We start from the raw sequence: 19,680 nt of genomic DNA, 5'->3' as shown, positions 1-19,680 counted from the left end.
CTGAGCTGAGCGAGGGGGCGGAGTCAGGGACGGAGGGTGGGGCCGAGCCCGGCGGCCAAGCCTGTGCAGGGACAGAGGGAGGGAGGGCGGGGCAGGAGCGAGGGGGCAGCCCCGGGTCCCCGCTCCTCCTCCCACAGGGACAGCCCTTCCTGGGGGAGTTTCCCACGTCATTGTCAGGGTTTTGGCTGGTGATGCGGCTGCGAAAGGATTCACAAGGGAGAGAAGAGACAGGAGCAGAGGGAGGGCGTTTATTTTACTTCTTTAAAGGGAGGAAAGGGCCAGGTGCCCTCTGATGGCACAAGGCACCCCAGATAATGGGGCTGTTCCTTTATTAGGGTGCTAGCGAGTAAATGGCAGCTGTGGCAAAAGCATAAAGAGAGGAGGAGGAACCTGGAATTCACACAGAAGTTTCCCAGATCCCAGAGGCTGTGCTTAGAGCTACTGGCTGGTCTGCACTTCAGCTTCAAGTGTCCCAGGGAGGGGTCTTTCCTTGGATCTTTACAAGCCGGGAGCACATTCTTACAGTGAAGTTACAGAGAATTCAAAAGGCGGGCAGATTGGGTTTGAAACCAGAAACTTTCTGCCTCTGTTTTTCCTGGATCCTTAAACCCTCAGTGATGGGGGCGGGGGGGGGGGGCGGGCAGCCTGCTCTCTCAGCCCCTCCCTATCTCCCCATCTGAAGGGAGAGGCAGCTTGAGTTAGGGAAGCAGGTGGATGGGGGTGTCAGAGACAGACCTAGGTATCCATTCATGGTTAGGCCCCTGATAAGGTCTCACCCAACACAGTGAGAAGGAAATTTTAATTTACGTATTTTTCAAGGAATAAAAATTTTCTGGTGGTTAATTTTGGTCTCTGAAGTCTTTGTGTTCTGGGAATGCATTTGGGGCGGGGGATCCATTTTTTTAAATATATTTTATTGATTTTTTACAGAGAGGAAGGAAGCGGGATAGAGTTAGAAACATGGATGAGAAACACCGATCAGCTGCCTCCTGCACACTCCCTACTGGGGATGTGCCTGTAACCAAGGTACATGCCCTTGGCTGGAATCAAACCTGGGACTCTTGAGTCTGCAGGCTGATGCTCTATCCACTGAGCCAAACTGGTTAGGGCTCATTTTCATTCTTAAAGATTCTTTCTGAGGTTTTTGCTAGTTGAGTCTGTACTTTATTCATTTCCATATTCTCATTCTTAGTTCAGTGCCTCTGCCGCACAACCGGCTCCGGCAGCGATAGCGTCTCAGTCTCTGGCACAGGCACAGGCTGAGGCTGTGGCTACAATCCCGCCCTCGCCCCTACTGTGCTGCGGGGCCCAGCCCAGAAGGCATCTGCCACTTCTCGGGGGAATGCATTTTTAACGGAATATTTTGACTTTAGTAGTCCCATAACCTAGTTAATGGGACACTGATAGTAATGTAGAATGTCTCCTGTTAGTTTTCCTTATATTTGGGAAACAAAACAATTTTAAAATCACCAATATTTAAAACAGAGCTATTAGAATACTAGTGGCCTGGTGCAGGGATTCTTGCATATTGAAAGGAAATTAATTAGAGGAAAGATTTGTGTGGCAATTACATTACTGCAAAAAGTTACATGTCAAGCCCTAACCGGTATGGCTCATTGAGTAGAGCATCAGCCTGCAGACTGAAAGGTCCCAGGTTCGATTTCGGTCAAGGGCGTGTACCTTGGTTGTGGGCATATGCCAGTAGGAGGTGTGCAGGAGGCAGCTGATCGATGTCTCTCTCTCATTGATGTTTCTATCTATCCCTCTCCCTTCCTCTCTGTAAAAAAAAATAAAAAATAAATAAATAAAAATATATTTTTAAAAATTATGTCAAAATAGTTTATATAGTATAGTGTTATATAATTAAAACACCCGTGCGATAGGCGCCAGTGAGAGCTTTATATGTATCACATGCGCAAAAGTCTACGTTTATTTTTAAGCTGTCAGTGTGCCCGACCACCTGGTCGGTCACTTAGCCTTTTATATATATATATATATATATAATAACTATTATCAGTTTACTTAGTCCCATCACCATTTCTGTTTGAGTATTTTCCAGTATTTTTATGAATATAGGTATTCCTTTGAGTTTTATAAATCTCTATTTACTTTAAAGATATGGCCTGTTCAGAAACCTCTAATTTACAGTAAGTCAGACTTGATTATGTTTAACCTATATAAGTATTTCATCTCTTTAGACCAATAAAATATTAACTATTGCCGCCCAAAGCCAGAAAACACACCACACATAACACATAGACAATCCATTCTACACATACAGTAAAAACTTTTACAATGAAAATGACACAATGCTAAACAGATAGAAATAAATGGAGACATTCCTTAATATCTCCAAGTGTCTACAGAATAGATTACCTATGGAAATTCCAAGGCAATTTTGGCTGTAATTTAATAAACAACACTAGAATTCATATGGAACCAAGCAAAAGAGATGTGGGACAGCCAAACACTTCAAATGTAGGAAAGCTGGAAGATTCACTTTTTTACACTGGAAAACATTTTACAAAGAAAGAGCAACCAAGTGGGTGTGATCCTGGATTAACACAGACCCATACACCAATGGAACGAGGGAATGCCCTCACATAAACCCTGATGAAGCCTCCCCGGCTTCCAACAGGAGCCTTCTCTGTAGCAGAGGATACAATCCACAGGGGCAAATGCAACCTCCAGAAATGATGTGGTAAAAGTGATCTCCAACTTCCCAACATTCCTGTGGATTTCCTCCATAAAACTGATAATGGAATGAAACCCTCTCCGGCAGTGATGTCTGTTTGTCCACATCCCTCTCCATTCTCAGTGGTGAAGGAATTGAAGTCAGGGACTCACACATTTAGCTACAAATATTTATTATGAAAACACTCAGAAAGTTTTCCATGTGTGTTGGAAAGTGACAATTGCAAAGGGTAATGTCAGGAGCTAATTTGCCTCCACCCTCTCCCAGGCCATGCAGGGAGATGTTGGTAGTGAGGCTGAAGCAACTCTGTAGGAACTGGACCTCAGTGAGGGGCGGGAGGTGGAGAGGGGCTTGAACCCAGTAACATGACTGCAATTGGAATTCATGTAAGCACTTTCATTAAACAAAAATTGCAATGGTCTCTGTGAGGATGAAGAAACAAAATTCTCCCTGGGTAGACAGGTAATTTCATACTGACACCAGCAGCCTTTCTTGCTCCCTTCCTCATTCCCCAGGGTGACCAAGACTCAACAGCATTGCGTCCCAGTCTTTCAGAGGGACACGACCTGGGATATGAGACTTGGATGACTAAAACGTATGAGCATTTAGGATAATAGCACTGCTTAAAAATAAACCTTTTAAAGAACATTGTGGTAAACTGCATTAGTAAGACAAATGTTGTGTCCAACACTTAACCTTAGATACTGTTTTTTCACTACACACCTTTTATTATTTCATGAAGCATTTTAATGTAACACCTATTCCAAAATTAAACACATCAAAATATTGCTGACTTAGCTCAGAAAGACATTGAGCTATCCTTTCTTTTTAAATATATTTTACTGATTTTTTACAGAAAGGGAGAGGGATAGAGAGTTAGAAACATCGATGGGAGAGAAACAATGATCAGCTGCTTCCTGCAAACCCCCTACTGGGGATATGCCTGCAACCAAGGTACATGCCCTTCACCGGAATCAAACCTGGGACCCTTCAGTCCGCAAGCTGGCGCTCTATCCACGGAACCAAACCAGTTAGGGCGAGCTATCCTTTCTTGGAAATTCTGTCCAAACGAAACTTCAAGCACATGTACACTGGTTATTCTATCTCCTTCTTTTATAAGAACCCCACTTCTAACAGATTAGTACCCCACTCTTGTGACCTCATATAACCTTAATGACCTCCTTAAGTACCCTATCTCCAAATAGACATATTGGGGGTTAGGGCTTCAAAGTATCCATTTTGAGGAGACACAATTCAGTCCTTAACACTCAGCATCTCAAGTTCATTATGTTATATAAACCACCCCAAAACTGATTCCCTTAATGCAAAAATTCAATATTTCTTATGCGTCTATGGGTTGGCCAGGTGGTTCTGCTTCATATGGTATAGGAAGGCAAATGTTGGTAGTGAGGTTGAAGCAACTGTGTAGGAACTGGGACCTTTAGTTTAGATCAACTTTTCCCTAAACCAATACATGATTTTCCACGCTTCCAGACTTCAATCCTAGTTCCTTCAATTCTAGTTCCCTCGCATGTACCTGTCCACTAAGTCTCCTTCCAGCCTCTATTCACTAGCCAGTCCCAAGGCCATGTCACACACATTAGGTTTTTATTATTGAGCACCTCAATCTTAGTCTCTTCTCTTTCAACTAGTCTTTTTTTAAAAAAATATATATTTTATTGATTTTAGAGAGGAAAAGAGAGGGGGAGAAACATCAATGATGAGAATCATTCATTGGCTGCCTCCTGCACGCCCCCCACTGGGGATCGAGCCCGCAACCCAGGCATGTGCCCCTTGACTTACGAGTGTCCCGACTTACGAGTTTTTTTGAGATACTAGCCATCTCTTGGCCGATTTTTTGCTTTGAGTTGCAAGCTCAAAAAAATTCGGGTTACGAGCCAGCTTCAGATACCCCACCGCTAGTTGGCGCAGCGAACGTCACAGTGATTGACATACAAGTATATTGAGTTATGAGCTCCGTCACGGAACGAATTAAACTCCTAAGTCAAGGCCCCACTGTATATGCAAGACATTTATTGGTTGCCTCCCGAACATCCCCTGAGCAGACCAGGAATCACACTCCCAATCTGGGCCTTTGTGCACTATGAACCAAACCTGCAACTTTTAAAAAAATATATATATGTATTTTATTGATATTTTTACAGAGAAGAAGGGAGAGGGATAGAGAGTTAGAAACATCAATGAGAGAGAAACATTGATCAGCTGCCTCCTGCACACCCTCTACTGGGGATGTGCCCACAACCAAGGTACATGCCCCTGACTGGAATAGAACCTGGGACCTTTCAGTCCGCAGGCCAACGCTCTATCCACTGAGCCAAACCAGTTAGGGCAAACCTGCAACTTTTTAAATTTTCATTGATTCAGAGGAAAGGAGAGGGAGAGAGAGACAGAAACATCAATGATGAGAGAGACTAGTTGATCACCCCCAACTGAGGATCATGGCCACAACCTAGGCATGTGCCCTTGGCTAGGATTGAACCCAGGACCCTTCAGTCTGCAGGCCGATATTCTATCCACTGAGCCAAATCGCCTAGGGAACGAGTATGAATTTTCTTATGGCGAGTAAGTTTTCTTGACTCCCTGAAGTCTTTGCCGCATTCATTACATTTAAAAGGCTTCTCTCCAGTATGAATTCTCTGATGGTTTATACAGCCCGAGTAATGCCAAAAGGCTTTGCCACATTCATTACATTTATAAGGTTTCTCTCCTGTATGAACTCTCTGATGTTTATTAAAGGTTGAGGACTGACTAAAGGCTTTGCCACATTCGTTACATTTATAAGGCTTCTCTCCAGTATGAACTCTCTGATGTTCAATAAGGGTTGAGGCCTTACTTAAAACTTTGCCACATTCTCTACATTTATAAGGCCACTCTTCAGTATGAACTCTCTGATGAGAAGTAAGGGATGAAGAGTAGCTAAATGCTTTGTCACATTCTCTACATTTATAAGGCTTATGTCCAGTATGAACTCTCTCATGTCGCTTAAGGCCTGAGGTCTCACTGAACGCTCTCCCACATTCTCTACATTTATGAGGCTTCTCTCCAGTATGAACTCTCTGATGCTTAATAAGGCCTGAGGAGCATCCAAAGGCTTTGCCACATTCTCTACATTTATAAGGCTTCTCTCCAGTGTGAACTCTCTGATGCAGAGTAAGTTGTGGGGATGACCCAAAGGATTTGCCACATTCTATACATTTATAAGGCTTCTCTCCAGTATGAATACGCTGGTGACGATTACGGTGTGAGGAGTGATTAAAGGCTTTGCCACATACTTTACATTTGTAAGTCTTCTCTCCAGTATGAAATTTCTGATTTAGAGTACAACCTGAAGGCCAATTAGATGTTTTACTAGAACCTTTACGTTCATAAGGTTCTTCTCCACTATGGATTTCTTTCAGTTTACTTGGATTGAATATTTGACTGGAGATTCTACCACAGGCATTCCCTTTGTAAGCCTCCTCCACAGCATGAACACCCTCTTGTTTGGTGTAACTTGAAGATTCTTGAAAAGATTCCTCACATTTACTTTCTTTGAGTATCATCTCCACAATAGGAATAACTTGATGTATATTGTGATTGGACATTTGGTCAAAGAGTTTTTCACTTTCATAATGATCCTCTGCAAGCTCACTTCTCCAATGATTATTATGATATGGCTCTTGCTTAACGGTCTTCCAATATGCGTCCCATTGATAACTTCTGTCTTCAGTATATGTACCCTGGTGATAACGAGAGATAGAAAGGCTTTCAGTGACACTAATAATTTAATTAAACGCGTACACTTGTTTTATAAGAACCATTTTGTGATACTCATTAAACCAAGATGGTTGTGTAAAAAAAGCATCCCCAATCTATAAAAATTATAAACAAAAAATAAAATGTTTAATTGTTAGAGGAATAATAATGAATCCTTGTTTAAAAGATTGCCAAAATGCCTGGAAGGCGTGGCTAAGTGTTTGAGTGAAGATGTATTGCCTGAGTTGTGGGCTTGAACCTCAGTGAGGGGTGTGCAGGAGGCAGCCAATCAATGATTCTCAACATTGATGTTCTTCTCATTCTCCCTTCCTCTCTGAAATAAAAAATGTATTTTAAAAAAATAAAAATATATTGTAAAATTGAGCACATTTAAATTGCATAAGTACATTATAAATCTCAAAATTTTAGAAAGGATTGACTGAACAATTAATTCCACCACACACTTTAAACAATTAAATGATTATTCATAACACAGACTGAGTTTCTAGTTTTTTTCAGATTTCCTTTCCAAGGACACACAACAGTAAAAAGTCGTTTTCTACCTTCATGTGCAGAAACACACTGATCTGCTAATGTAACTGACTTTAAAGTGGCAGGTTTCTCAAATGCATAATACCCTTGACCTCTTTTGGTAACAATAATTTTATTATTAATAATGATTACAGGTTAGTTCTATTTATATTAATACTAGAGGCCCGGTACACAAAATTTGTGCATTCAGGGGGGGTCCTCTCAGCCTGGCCTGTGCCCTCTCGCAGTCCGGAGCCCTCAGGGGATGTCCAACTCCCACAGCAGAGGTGGGAGAGGTTCCTGCCACTGCCACTGCGCTCGCCAGCCATGAGCCTGGCTTCTGGCTGAGCAGCGCTCCCCATGTGGGAGTGTTCTGACCACCAGGGGGCAGCTCCTATGTTGAGTGTCTACCCGCTGGTGGTCAGTGCATGTCATAGTGAACAGTTGAGCAGCTTTAGCATATCAATAGCATATTTTGCTTTGATTGGTTGAACAGACGCCTAGTCAACCAGATACTTAGCATATCAGGCTTTTATTATATAGGATTCTCTCTTCTCATCAACTTTCTCAAATTCCAAGGCTCTCATTAAGTGTACATTATCAAAGCTACTACCTTTTATATCTTACCAGTATTATTTCAGAGCATACATCTTGTGGTTCGGCCTTTGGCAAAAAGGCCTGGTCATCTTCAGATGACATAGCTGAAAGAAAGAAATTTTCAGTTTCGACAATCAGGTGACTATACTTTCAACTTACCAGCAAGTGCTGAGCAAATGAGTTTTGAGTACTACAAATGCAAGTGAAGGATTCAAAAAAAGCTCAAGATAGGTACAATGAGGAAAAGTCATATCAAAGTGGGACAAAGAGGTGCTTACTTTTGCCAATGATACCTGCTTAATTAACTCCCCTGGCACACAATGGCAACATTATAAAAACACTCCCACCTCCCAGTTTCTTCCTTGGAGAGAGAAAGAGATGAGGGAAGTGTATGTTCAATGATCTCCCTGTTTTGAAGCATCTTGAAGAACATGTGTCTGTTGTGCATGACACAGAGTGCGAACAGAATGGCAGTACATGATGAGTACACTGTAGTGGCTGCTACAAAGAAGCAATGAGAAAGTGTTCAAGCACCACAAAGACTGTGGTACTGAAGATGTATATCAAGCCTGAAAAGATACCGTGGACCTGAGAAAGAAACAGAGAACATTTCCAACTGGGAAATTAAACAGACAACTGAACCAAGAATACAGATCCTGAAAAAAGTGTTGACTGAAATTAGAATTTGTTCCACAGACGGTTATTATTTGTTTCCTCCTACAGAAAACATGTTCAAAAGCCTGCTTGTTTACAATTCCTGAATCTCAACAAAAGATATCAAGTCATGCAAAGAAACAGAAAGTGTCCCATCAGAAACACAAAATATATGTAATCAAAGTAGCACTACATCAATGAAAATATATTAATTAAATGGAAAAAAAGGAAAATAAGTATCTTAAAAACAAAATGTAGAAAAAAATGACTACTGTATAACATCAGGAAAATGTTATGACCAAAATAAAAATACAATGAGAAAGTATATTTTAAAAAACCACTCCGAAGTGGGAAATTAAAAAACTCAATACCCGAATGAAAAAATACAGTAGAGAAAAGGCAAGTTCCTGGTGCAAAGGTTGCTCTGCAGCATAATTTAGGCCTCAGAGGAGCTGTAGTGGTCGCAATCTACAAGATGTGTTTTCCCGAAACTGCCAGAACTCATCAAATTGAGGCTGCTCCAACCAGAGCTGCAGTTAAAGGGCTTAAGGCAAATCTTGTTTTTAAGGAAATTGAGAAGGAGCTAGAAGAGGCAGAGGAACAGTTGTGACATTTTTGCCTTCAAGGTGAAGGACACATCATAATTAAAATGCAAAGAGCAAAAGACAAAGAAAGAATCTTAAAAGCAGCAAGAGAAAGAAATTCAGTTACCTACAAGAGAATACCCATACGACTGTCAGCTGATTTCTCAACAGAAACTTTGCAAGCCAGAAGGGAGTGGCAAGAAATATTCAAAGTAATGAATACCAAGAACCTACAACCAAGATGACTTTATCTAGCAAAGCTATCCTTCAGAAGTGAAGGTCAGATAAAGAGCTTCACAGATAAGGAGAAGCTAAAGGAGTTCATCACCACCAAACCAGTATTATATGAAATGCTGAAAGGTATCCTTTAAGAAGAGGAAGAAGAAAAAGGTAAAGATACAAATTATGAACAACAAATACACATCTATCAACAAGTGAATCTAAGAATCAAGTGAATAAATAATCTGATGAACAGAATGAACTGGTGATTATAATAGAATCAGGAACATAGAAAGGGAATGGACTGACTATTCTTGGGGGGGAAAGGGGTGTGGGAGATGCGGGAAGAGACTGGACAAAAATCGTGCACCTATGGATGAGGACAGTGGGTGGGGAGTGAGGGCGGAGGGTGAGGTGGGAACTGGGAGGAGGGGAGTTATGGGGAGAAAAAAGAGGAACCAATGTAATAATCTGAACAATAAAGATTTAATTTAAAATAAATAAATAAATAAATAAAATCTTATATCTCTGCTATAAGACACACAACGTATACCTGGTAAGATAATGTCATATCAATAACTTAAATGGATACACGGGTACAGATGGCAAGTTACAGAGTTTTCCTATGCAATTGACACACTGAGTTTAAAGTATATTGTTATAACCTTAAAATATATTTTTAAAAATATTTTTTTATTGATTTCATGGAGGAGGGAGAGAGAGAAACATCGATGAGAGAGAATCATTGATTTGGCTGCCTCCTGCATGCCCCCCACTGGGAATGCAGCATGCAACCCGGCATGTGCACTTGACTGGAATCAAACCCGGTAACCTTCAGTTTGCAGGCTGACGCTCTATCCATTGAGCAAAACCAGCTAGAGCCTTAAAATATTTTAAGTAGCTCCCATCATCACAAGAAAAATATAAAATAATAAAATGATCACATTAAGAAGTGACAGAATTGTGTATTGCAAATCACAGTGAATTTGACTGGAATTGAAAAATCCAATGAATTTCTCAAAACACAATATAAAAGACCAAGTCACAAAGTTAGCTGTGTCCCTGTACAGAAACAGAAATTAATACAAAATAACAAATTGTGTAATTACATAAATAATAGCATAAAGAAAATACTGCTGGTGGCCATCCTAATTCTAGGTATATATCGGAAAATATTCACAAAAGATCTGAAAGAGCCATTTACACATTTGTGTCCATTATAATTGTTATTCACAAGAGGCTGCAACAGATGGGAGCAACTCAAATGTCCATGGATAATAGAATGAATGAAGAAAATTTACCATATATGTATAATGGAATGTCTTTCTGCAATAAGATAAAAATAGAGCCCTGACCAGTTTGGCTCAGTGGATAGAGCGTATGCCTGTGGACTGAAGAGTCCCGGGTTCGATTCCAGTCAAGGGCATGTACCTTGGTTGGGGGCACATCCCCAGTTGGGGGTGTGTAGGAGGCGGCTGATAGATGTTGCTCTCTCATCGATGTTTCTGGCTCTCTGTCCCTCTCCCTTCCTCTCTGTAAAAAAATCAATATATTTAAAAAATAAAATAAAATAAAAATAGATATTGTCACCTGATACCACAAAGAGAAACGTTCATGACAATTTTTAAGTGAAGCACACAAGTCACAAAGAGAAAGATACTACAGGATTTCCCTCAGGTGAGTAATCAAATGTAGTCCACGTTATATAAAAAAAAATGGTAGTTATGGGCCGTACTTTTAAAGCAAATGAGGAAGTAGTGGTTTAATACATAATGAGACATTTCTATAAGATGGAAGTTTTGAGAGATCAGATACACAATACAGACAGTAAGAATCTACCCTAGAAAGCAGAAGGTCCTAGAGATGTTAAATAATAAAGGAAACAAAACCCTGCGCGTGGTGTAGGAACTCAGGAAGGAAGTCATCCTCACCCACGGAGACCAGGTTGCTGTAGTTCTCCAACATCACATCCAGGTACAATTTCCTCTGATCTGGGTCCAGGCATTCCCACTCCTCCTGAGAGAACTCTATGGCCACATCCCTGAAGGTCAGCAGTCCCTGAAAGAAAAGACATATTTACTAAGAGGTCACCAGAAGAGTTCACAATAACATGAACACAGTTTTAGAAGAGGTTTGGACCTAGGGGAGTTTCCTGAATCATCCAATAAGATAACTTTGGAGAAGCATCGAACAGACTGTCAAAGTACAGCAGGAAGGCTGGGGAGTGATGGGGGGCAGTGGTAAGAGATCAACCGAAGGACTTGAATGCATGCATACAAGCATAGCCAATGGACACAAGACACTGGGGTGGGGGTGGTGGTAGTGGTGGTGGTGAGGGCATGTTCCGGTGGGTAGGGAGGCCGAGGGATGGTCAATGAGGAAAAAAAGGAGACATATGTACTACTATTCGTAATACTTTAAACAATAAAAAAATTTTAAAAATAAAAATAAAAAGATCACTTTGCCCCAGGAACATTCTCTGATGTGACAAATGAGGATGACACAGGCCCACCAATCCATGGTACAGAATTTGCTTTTCAGTAAACAACTTTAAAATTAAAGCATGGACACAGGCATATGGGTTTCTGAGGGTTGTGTTTGCATCATTCAGGGTCAATGGTGTATATTTCTCAGCTGGAGACGTCATAGTGAGTCAGAAATGTAAGCACTTTGCCGAAACCGGTTTGGCTCAGTGGACAGAGCGTCGGCCTGCGGACTGAAGGGTCCCGGGTTCGATTCTGGTGAAGGGCATGTGCCTTAGTTGTGGGCACATTCCCAGTGGGAGATGTGCAGGAGGCAGCTGATCGATGTTTCTCTCTCATCGATGTTTCTAACTCTCTATCACTCTCCCCTCCTCTCTGTAAAAAATCAATAAAATATATTTTTTTTAAAAAAGAAAGAAATATAAGCACTTCTTCAAGTGTAACATAAACAATGATTGCACTTTTCTAAAAATACAGATTCTGCTACATGTTCTGAGATGGGGCCTATGTGTCACATGTGTAAGAAGCTCACTTTTTACTTGTGATACCAATGTTACCACATCACATGCCATAAGTCTGAATACACAGAAAATGAAAACACAGGAAAAAATTCACAAATAACTTTGAACTCAAGGGGTTTGTTAATGTAACTTGCAGTTCTCATGGAATAAGAGCCACAATCCTATTTGAAATTTTACTATGAATAATCTTAGAACAAGATTATTCTGCCTGGTCCGGAGGGTGTGCTTCAGTGGTTGACCATTGAGCTATTAACCAAGAGGTCACTAATCACAGCACATGCCCAGGTTGCAGGACAGATCCTAGTGTGGGACGTGCAGAATGCAGCAAATCAATGATTCTCTCTCATCATTGATGTTACTACCTCTCTCTCTTTTGCTCTTCCTTTTGCAATCAGTAAAAATATACATCAAGAAGGAGAGAGGGAGCCCAAACCGGTTTGGCTCAGTGGATAGAGTGTCGGCCTGCAGACTGAAGAGTCCCAGGTTGGATCCCGGTCAAGGGCATCTACTTTGGTTTCGGGTGCATCCCCAGTGGGGGGTGTGCAGGAGGCAGCTGATCCATGTTTCTAACTCTCTATCCCTCTCCCTTCCTCTCTGTTAAAAAGTCTATAATATATATTTTTTTTTTTTTAAGGAGAGAGGGAAATATAAAACTGCTAACATTGACTATCATAAGAAATAAGGAAAGTTAAACAACCTGGCAAGGCAAAATATCAGAAGTAGAGAAATATATTCGAAGATGTTAGAGGAAAGCAAGCATAGCCTCATCTTTTACCTGACAAGCAGCCATTTGGGTCCTGGTTACTGATGCTGGTCCTGGGATGTTTTCTCAAGTGACAACTGAGGAACCACAGAATGTGCCTTCAAAGGCGTCCACACAGCCTGTTAATCAGCTCACCTCACACCCACAGTCAGAAGGACCTGGAAATGAGAAAAAGGCCACCCCATCCTACGTTTGTAACAGGAGAGAGTCAGGAACAATGAGATACTAATGTGAGGTGTTTTATTCTATCTTCATGTGTCTGTCCTTCCAAAGACTTCTACAAACTCCTACAGCAATGAGAGCATGTGCTGATTTCCTAAAACACCAAACCAACAGAGCACTGCTTACCTACCCTGAAAAAAGCCTGCAGAGGCCCAAGCTATGCCATCTTTCTCCAGTTCACTCCTGAGGCCTGTAAGACTCCCTTAGAGCTGATTTCAGTAGCCCTGGGTAACAGACATAAGTCCCAGCACACCTGAGACCTCTGGGTAGTGTGATGGTGTCACAGCACACCTACTCGGAGTCCCTATATTCTTCTGAATTCTGCTCGACCACACCATGTGTCAGAGTAGGATCCATTTCTCCGGGAGTGCTTATTGCTAAATCCTGCTCATAATTCTAATTGTGAGAGCAAGTTCCTCCTTGAACCCTGCTCGCTGAACTAACTGCTGGGAACTTACAGGGAGTCTAAGTTCCTCCTTTACCCTCAGCTCGAGTACACCAACTGTGGGGTTTGAGCTCCTCTGCCAGGGGCTGGACCTTCTTGAATACCAAAGAGTAGAAAAAGCCATGAGAAGTTGTGGGTATATATGAGTCTTCATTATAGAAGCTAGTGGCCCTATAGGCACTGCTAACAATGAGCCATCAGACAAAACAGCTCTTCATAACAGTCCTATAAAGGCAGCTGCACACCAGCTGATAAACAAATACATCTTTCCCAAAAAGTAGCAGTAGCCTCTGTACCCACAGCCTTAAGCAGCAGCAGTATCCTCTGTGCCTACATCTATCATCTGAGCAGCCACATGCTGCCTCTGTACTCACAGCCTCACATAGTAGGGGCACCTGAGCTCCCTGCATCTTCCCAGCCTCTTTAGCATGCTGGGTTCACAAGGTAGCTATATCTGAGCTCTCCATAAGCTCTTAGCCTAACGTCATAGCCGTACCAGCTCGCAGCTTCATCTGAGGTCTCTAGCCTCACTAATATACTTTAATAATTAGACATAAGAGGCTTCCTGCCAACAGTGACATCAATCCTTTGGGTTATAGAAGGACACAGTGTAGATTGCAGTGGCCTTGTATCTCTGTATAGTCCTTGTTCACCCTGATTAAGATTCCCATGCTCAGAGTGTCCTTGGCTGTCTGGCATATTACAGATGAGTCCTTCACACTCTAATTACCCTTGACTATCTGGTATCACTGGCATGGTTCCCACAGATGGCTGGAAGCAAGAAGTTTTACCAGTGCAGGTTTCCTAGGTAGATTTCCTTCCTCTTTTTCCAGGAAATTACAAATAGTAGATCTTCATACTAAAGTCTTTGGGAAACGTTAGATATTCAAATATGCTGATCAAGTGAATTCACCATGAATAGATGGGCTCTGTGGGAACCAAGTTTCAGGTCAATCCAGTCCATTCTTCAATATTTTCTGAGGATGGACAACAGGTACTTGAGGGGAATGGCTCTTTTGTGACTCATAGACACAAATTCAACAAATCACATAAAGGAAAAGAAGCAGCTACTGAACATTAGACCAACTCACAGAACTAGACTCTGACTGTTAAGATCATTGACATCCTTACCAGTGCACGCTGAGATAGCCTCATATTATTGACTAAGTGCCACTGAATGCATTGAGGGATGATAAACAGTGGAAGTGAAACAGGTCTCAGAATCTGAACTACACACAATACTTAAAACCAAAAACATCACTGCTGGGCCTTTTGTCTAAGATCAAGTGTAGTATCTGTTCTTAACAGTTTAATATGTGATACGACCTCTATCCAAGGACATTATATTAAATGTATTTTTAGAGCAGGGAGATGGACCATGATTTTGCTCCGCCCAATCCATGCACCAAGTGGGTATTGAAGTATCTCTGGGAACAGTGCAAGAAAACAAACAAACAAAAACAATTAGGGTGGTTGTTTTTTTAATGTAATGATTTCTACATTTAAAGTTTTAAAAATGTGGAGACTACCTTATATAAGCAAAGAATGATAATAGCTGCTTGTGAGATGTCACCAATGCTTATTTCAGCAGTTAATGACTATTTACATGAATGAAATGTCAGATAGAGAAAATCAAAGCCATGGCAGACAAAAAAAGATTGATCCTTCTAATGTCTATATACTAGAGGCCCAGTGCACAAAAATTTGTGCACTCGGTGGGGAGGGGGGGGTCCCTCAGCCTGGCCTGGGCCCATTTGCAGTCCAGGACCCCCTTGGGGGATGTCCACCTGTCGACTTAGGCCCACTACCCTGGGGATCAGCCCTAAGCTTGCAGTCAGACATTCTTCTGGCAGCCAGGGAGATCTCGGGGGATGTCCGACTAAAGGCTTAGGCCCCCAAGGGATCAAGTCTAAACCATTACTTGGACATTCTTAGTGCTGCTAAGAAGGTGGGAGAGGCTCCTGCCACCACGTCTGCACTGGCCAGCCATAAGCCAGCTTTTGGCTGAGTGGCACTTCCCATATGAAAGTGCTCTGACCACCAGGGGGCAGCTCCTGCACTGAGCGTCTGCCCCCTGGTGGCCAGTGCGCATCATAGCAACCGGTCATTCTGCCATTCAGTCAATTTGCATATTAGCCTTTTATTATTATTACTAGAGGCCTGGTGCACGAAATTCGTGCACTGAGGGATGGGGGTTCCCTCAGCCCAGCCTGCCCCTCTCACAGTCCGGGAGCCCTTAGTGGATGTCCTACTGATGGCCACAGTCTGGCAGCAGAGGTTCGGAGCAGGCGTCCCGTGTGTGTGTGTGTGTGTGTGTGTGTGTGTGTCCCCACTGGGGGTCTGCCCCCAGCCACATTGGAGGCTCAGAGCAGGCACTGTGTGTGTGTGTGTGTGTGTGTGTGTGTGTGTGTGTCTGCTGAGGGCCTGCCCCCAGCCACACCATGGAGGCTTGGAGCAGGAGCCCCTCTCTGTTGATCTCTCAGGCTCCTGGCCTCCACTGCATGTTGTACTCTCCCTTGAGCTATGGCCAGGATGAGGGTGCTGCTCGCAAGCCGGGCTTTCCTGCTCCAGGATCGCCATGGCGACGGGGCAGCAGGCCCAGCTGGGGGCTGCCCACAGGCCGGGCTTTACCACTTCCAGGTCTCCATGGCAACCGGGGAGCAGGCCCAGTTTGGAGCTGCCTGCAGGTTGGACTTTGCTCTCCTGCTCCTGGATCCCCATGGCGACCCGGGAGCAGGCCCAGCTGGGGTCTGCCCTCAGGCCAGGCTTGCTTTCCTGCTCCCAGATCACCATGGAAACTGGGGAGCAGGCAAAGTTTGGTGCTGCCTGCAGGCCAGGCTTGCTTTCCAGCTCCCGGATCCTCATGGCGACCAGGGAGAAGGCGCAGCTGGGGGCTGCCCACAGGCCGGGCTTGCTTACCGGCTCCCGGATCAGGCGCAGCTGGGGGCTGCCTACAGGCTGCACTTTTCTACTTACCGATGGCCGAATCACCACAGCGACCCAGGGCCCAGCGGCACTTTCCTGCTCTCCAATAGTCATAGGGTCCCGGCTGGGGCGGGGCTTAGCAGTGCGGGGCTCAGGTGGCACACAGGGGTCCCGGCTGGGGGCGGGGCTTATGCCCCGCTGCCCAGAGCTGCACATGCGGTCCGGATGGCAGCTCACGCTGTCCCGCCCTGCCTGTAGTATAGTATAGAGGCCTGGTGCACGGGTGGGAGCCGGCTGGTTTGCCCTGAAGGGTGTCCCGGATCAGGGTGGGAGTCCCGCTTGGGTGCCTGGCCAGCCTGGATGATGGGCTGATGGCTATTTTTAGGCTGCCCGCACACCCTTCAGGGTGGGGGTCCCCACTGGGGTACCTGGCCAGTCTGGGTGAGGGGCTGAGGGCTGTTTTCAGGCTGTTGGGCGACTGAAGCTCCCAGCCGCTGCTTTTTTTTTCTTTTATTCTGGGATTTATTTACTTTCTATGGCTGTCACTGGAGCTGAGAGCCAACTTTAGCTCTGAGGCCGGCTCCAGCTTGAGGCCTCAGCTGCTGAAAGCAGATATCTGGGCTTTGTTTAGGTTCTATAATTGAAACACTGTTGCCATCACTGCCGCTCTAAGCTCTGAGCCCGCTGCCGGCTGAAAGCAGCTATCTGGAGCTTGTTTAGGTTCTATAATTGCAACTTTGTTGCATCTGGAACTCAGAGCTGGGCTGCCGCAGGCCGGGAACCTTGGCTTCCTCCGTCACTGGAGCAAGCAAGCCTCCTGTTCGCTTCAGGTGCCTGGCGGCTGGCAGCCATCTTGGTTGGCAGTTAATTTGCATATCCTGCTGATTAGCCAATGGGGAGCGTTCGGGGTTATGGTCAATTTGCATGTTTCTCTTTTATTAGATAGGATATAGGATTCCCTATTTCCCCCCTTTTGCCCCCTCTATCCAGCTCTTGCCCCCCACTTCTCTCTGGCCATCACCATACTATTGTCTGTGTCCATGGGTTGTGCATATATTTTCTTTGGCTAATCCCTTTAAATTCACTTCTTTAAATTTTAATTTTCAGGATAAGTGCTTATAACTGCACTATTACATATTTTCTATTATATCATTTAGAATTAAGATATTTTTAAATTGCCAAAACCGGTTTGGCTCAGTGGATAGAGCGTCGGCCTGCGGACTGAAAGGTCCCAGGTTCGATTCCGGTCAAGGGCATGTACCTTGGTTGCAGGCACATTCCCAGTGGGAAATGTGCAGGAGGCAGCTGATCGATGTTTCTCTCTCATCGATGTTTCTGGCTCTCTATCTCTCTCCCTTCCTCTCTGTAAAAAATCAATAAAATATATTTTTTAAAAAAAAAGATATTTTTAAATTGCCAAACCGGTTGGGCTCAGTGGATAGAGCGTCGGCCTGCGGACTGAAGGGTCCCAGGTTCGATTCTGGTCAAGGGCATGTACCTTGGTTGCGGGCACATCCCCAGTAGGGGCTGTGCAGGAGGCAGCTGATCAATCTCTCTCATCGATGTTCTGACTCTCTATCCCTCTCCCGTCTTCTCTGGAAAAATACAATAAAATATATTTTTTTAAAAAGATACTTTTTAATTGAACACTTGTAAATTTTAGCACAATTTAATAAATTATGCTAGAAGCAATTAGCAGATTTTTCATGTAATTCAGATACATTTCAATTAATATTTTATTAATTTTTAACTTTTTAATATTTTAATTTGAAATAATCTCATACATGTAAAAAAAAACTATAAAATACTGCAGCATATATTTTATGCCCTTCACCCAATTTCTTAGGTGTTAATAATTTAAACATAACCATTATACAACTAACAAAATTTGGAATATATTTTTCTTATAATCTCTTTAATGTTACTAAATCCATTTACTTTGTTTTTGTTAATCTTCACCCAAGGATATTTTTCCATTGAATTTTAGAGAGAGTGAAGGGAAAGGGAGAGACACATTGATTGTTTGCCCCCTGCACATGCTCTGATAGGGACTGGGGATCAAGCCAGCAACTGAGGTACATGCCCTTGAATGGAATCGAACCTGGGACCCTTCAGTCCATGGGTAATGCTCTATCCCCTGAGCAAAACAGGCTGCAGCTTAATTCATTTACTTTTAATCTATATGTGTCTTCATATTTAAAGTCGGTTTTGTTTTTGATTCACCCTCATAATGTCTTTTAATTGGTGCATTTATGCCACTGACTTTCAGAGTGCTTACTGATATAGTTACTGTCATATCAGGTGGCTTCTGGGGTTTCTGGGGCTGGCCTGCGGCCTGGGATTGGATCCAATCACGGGCAGCAGGCAGGCGGCTTCTGGGGTCACACACAGAGGCCTGGATGGCGGCTCGTGCTGTCCCACCATGCCTACAGTATGCAAATTAGCTGCCATCTTTGTTGGCGGTTAATTTGCATATAGCCCTGATTAACCAATGGGAGGCATAGCGAAGGTATGGTCAATTACCATGTTTGTCTATTATTAGATAGGATATCTATATCTATCTATCTACAGTAACAAAAGAGAAACATGTAAATTGGTGCCACTCTGCTACATCAACAAGCCACACCCACCAGCTAATCAGGAGCAAGTATGCAAATTAACCCAACCAAGATGGCGGCCATGGCACTGGAGCAAGCAGGAGGCTTGAGTTTCCACCGGCAATAAAGGAAGCCAAGCTTCCCACCCACCCTGGCCTCCGCTCAAGGCTAAAAAGTTTCAATTATAGAATATAAATAAATCCCAGATACCTGCTTCCCTCCACTCAAGGAGGCGCTGTAAAAAGAAAAAAAGGAGGGGCTGGGAGCTTGAGTTGCCAGGGGTGTGGCCAGCCTGCAAACAGCCCTCAGCCCCTCACCCAGACTGGCCAGGCACCCCAGTGGGAACCCCCACCCTAAAGGGGGGTGTGGGCAGCCTAAAAACAGCCATCAGCCTGTCATCCAGGCTGGCCAGGAACCCAAGCGGGACCCCCACCCTGATCCGGGACACCCTTCAGGGCAAACCAGCCGGCCCTGACCCGTGCACCAGGCCTCTATCCTATACTACAGGCAGGGCAGGACAGCACGAGCTGCCATCTGGGCCCCATGTGTAGCCCTGGGCAGCGGGGCATAAGCCCTGCCCCCACCCGGGACCCGTATATGCCACCTGAGCCCCCAGCTGGGACCCCATGCCGCCCAAGCCCCGCACTGCTAAGACCCGCCCCCAGCTGGGACCCTATGACTATTGGAG

The 19,680-nt window shown here is 43.8% G+C and overlaps 2 protein-coding genes and 1 non-coding gene across 3 annotated transcripts in view; 1 reads left to right on the top strand and 2 right to left on the bottom strand.

Moving 5' to 3' along the window:
- Positions 1 to 19,680, bottom strand: part of LOC111828438 (zinc finger protein 501-like) — an 84,938-nt gene that overhangs the window by 13,084 nt on the left and 52,174 nt on the right. The window lies entirely within an intron of this gene.
- Positions 5,126 to 19,680, bottom strand: part of LOC102417446 (zinc finger protein 501-like) — a 19,219-nt gene continuing 4,664 nt past the window's right edge. The window contains exons 2-5 of the mRNA XM_023764976.1: positions 12,816 to 12,961; positions 10,968 to 11,094; positions 7,610 to 7,683; positions 5,126 to 6,435 (exon numbers count right to left, since the gene is read on the bottom strand). Of these exons, the coding sequence (XP_023620744.1) occupies positions 5,206 to 6,435; positions 7,610 to 7,683; positions 10,968 to 11,094; positions 12,816 to 12,830 (1,446 nt within the window). The 5' untranslated portion in view covers positions 12,831 to 12,961 and the 3' untranslated portion in view covers positions 5,126 to 5,205. The remainder of the gene's footprint in view (positions 6,436 to 7,609; positions 7,684 to 10,967; positions 11,095 to 12,815; positions 12,962 to 19,680) is intronic.
- LOC111828445 lies at positions 14,727 to 14,917 on the top strand. Its single transcript, XR_002832315.1, has one exon. It is a non-coding gene; the product is annotated as a U2 spliceosomal RNA (small nuclear RNA).

This window comes from Myotis lucifugus, unplaced genomic scaffold, assembly GCF_000147115.1.
Source record: "Myotis lucifugus unplaced genomic scaffold, Myoluc2.0 scaffold_365, whole genome shotgun sequence".
NCBI lineage: Eukaryota > Metazoa > Chordata > Mammalia > Chiroptera > Vespertilionidae > Myotis > Myotis lucifugus.
This window is presented reverse-complemented; position numbering and strand designations above follow the sequence as displayed.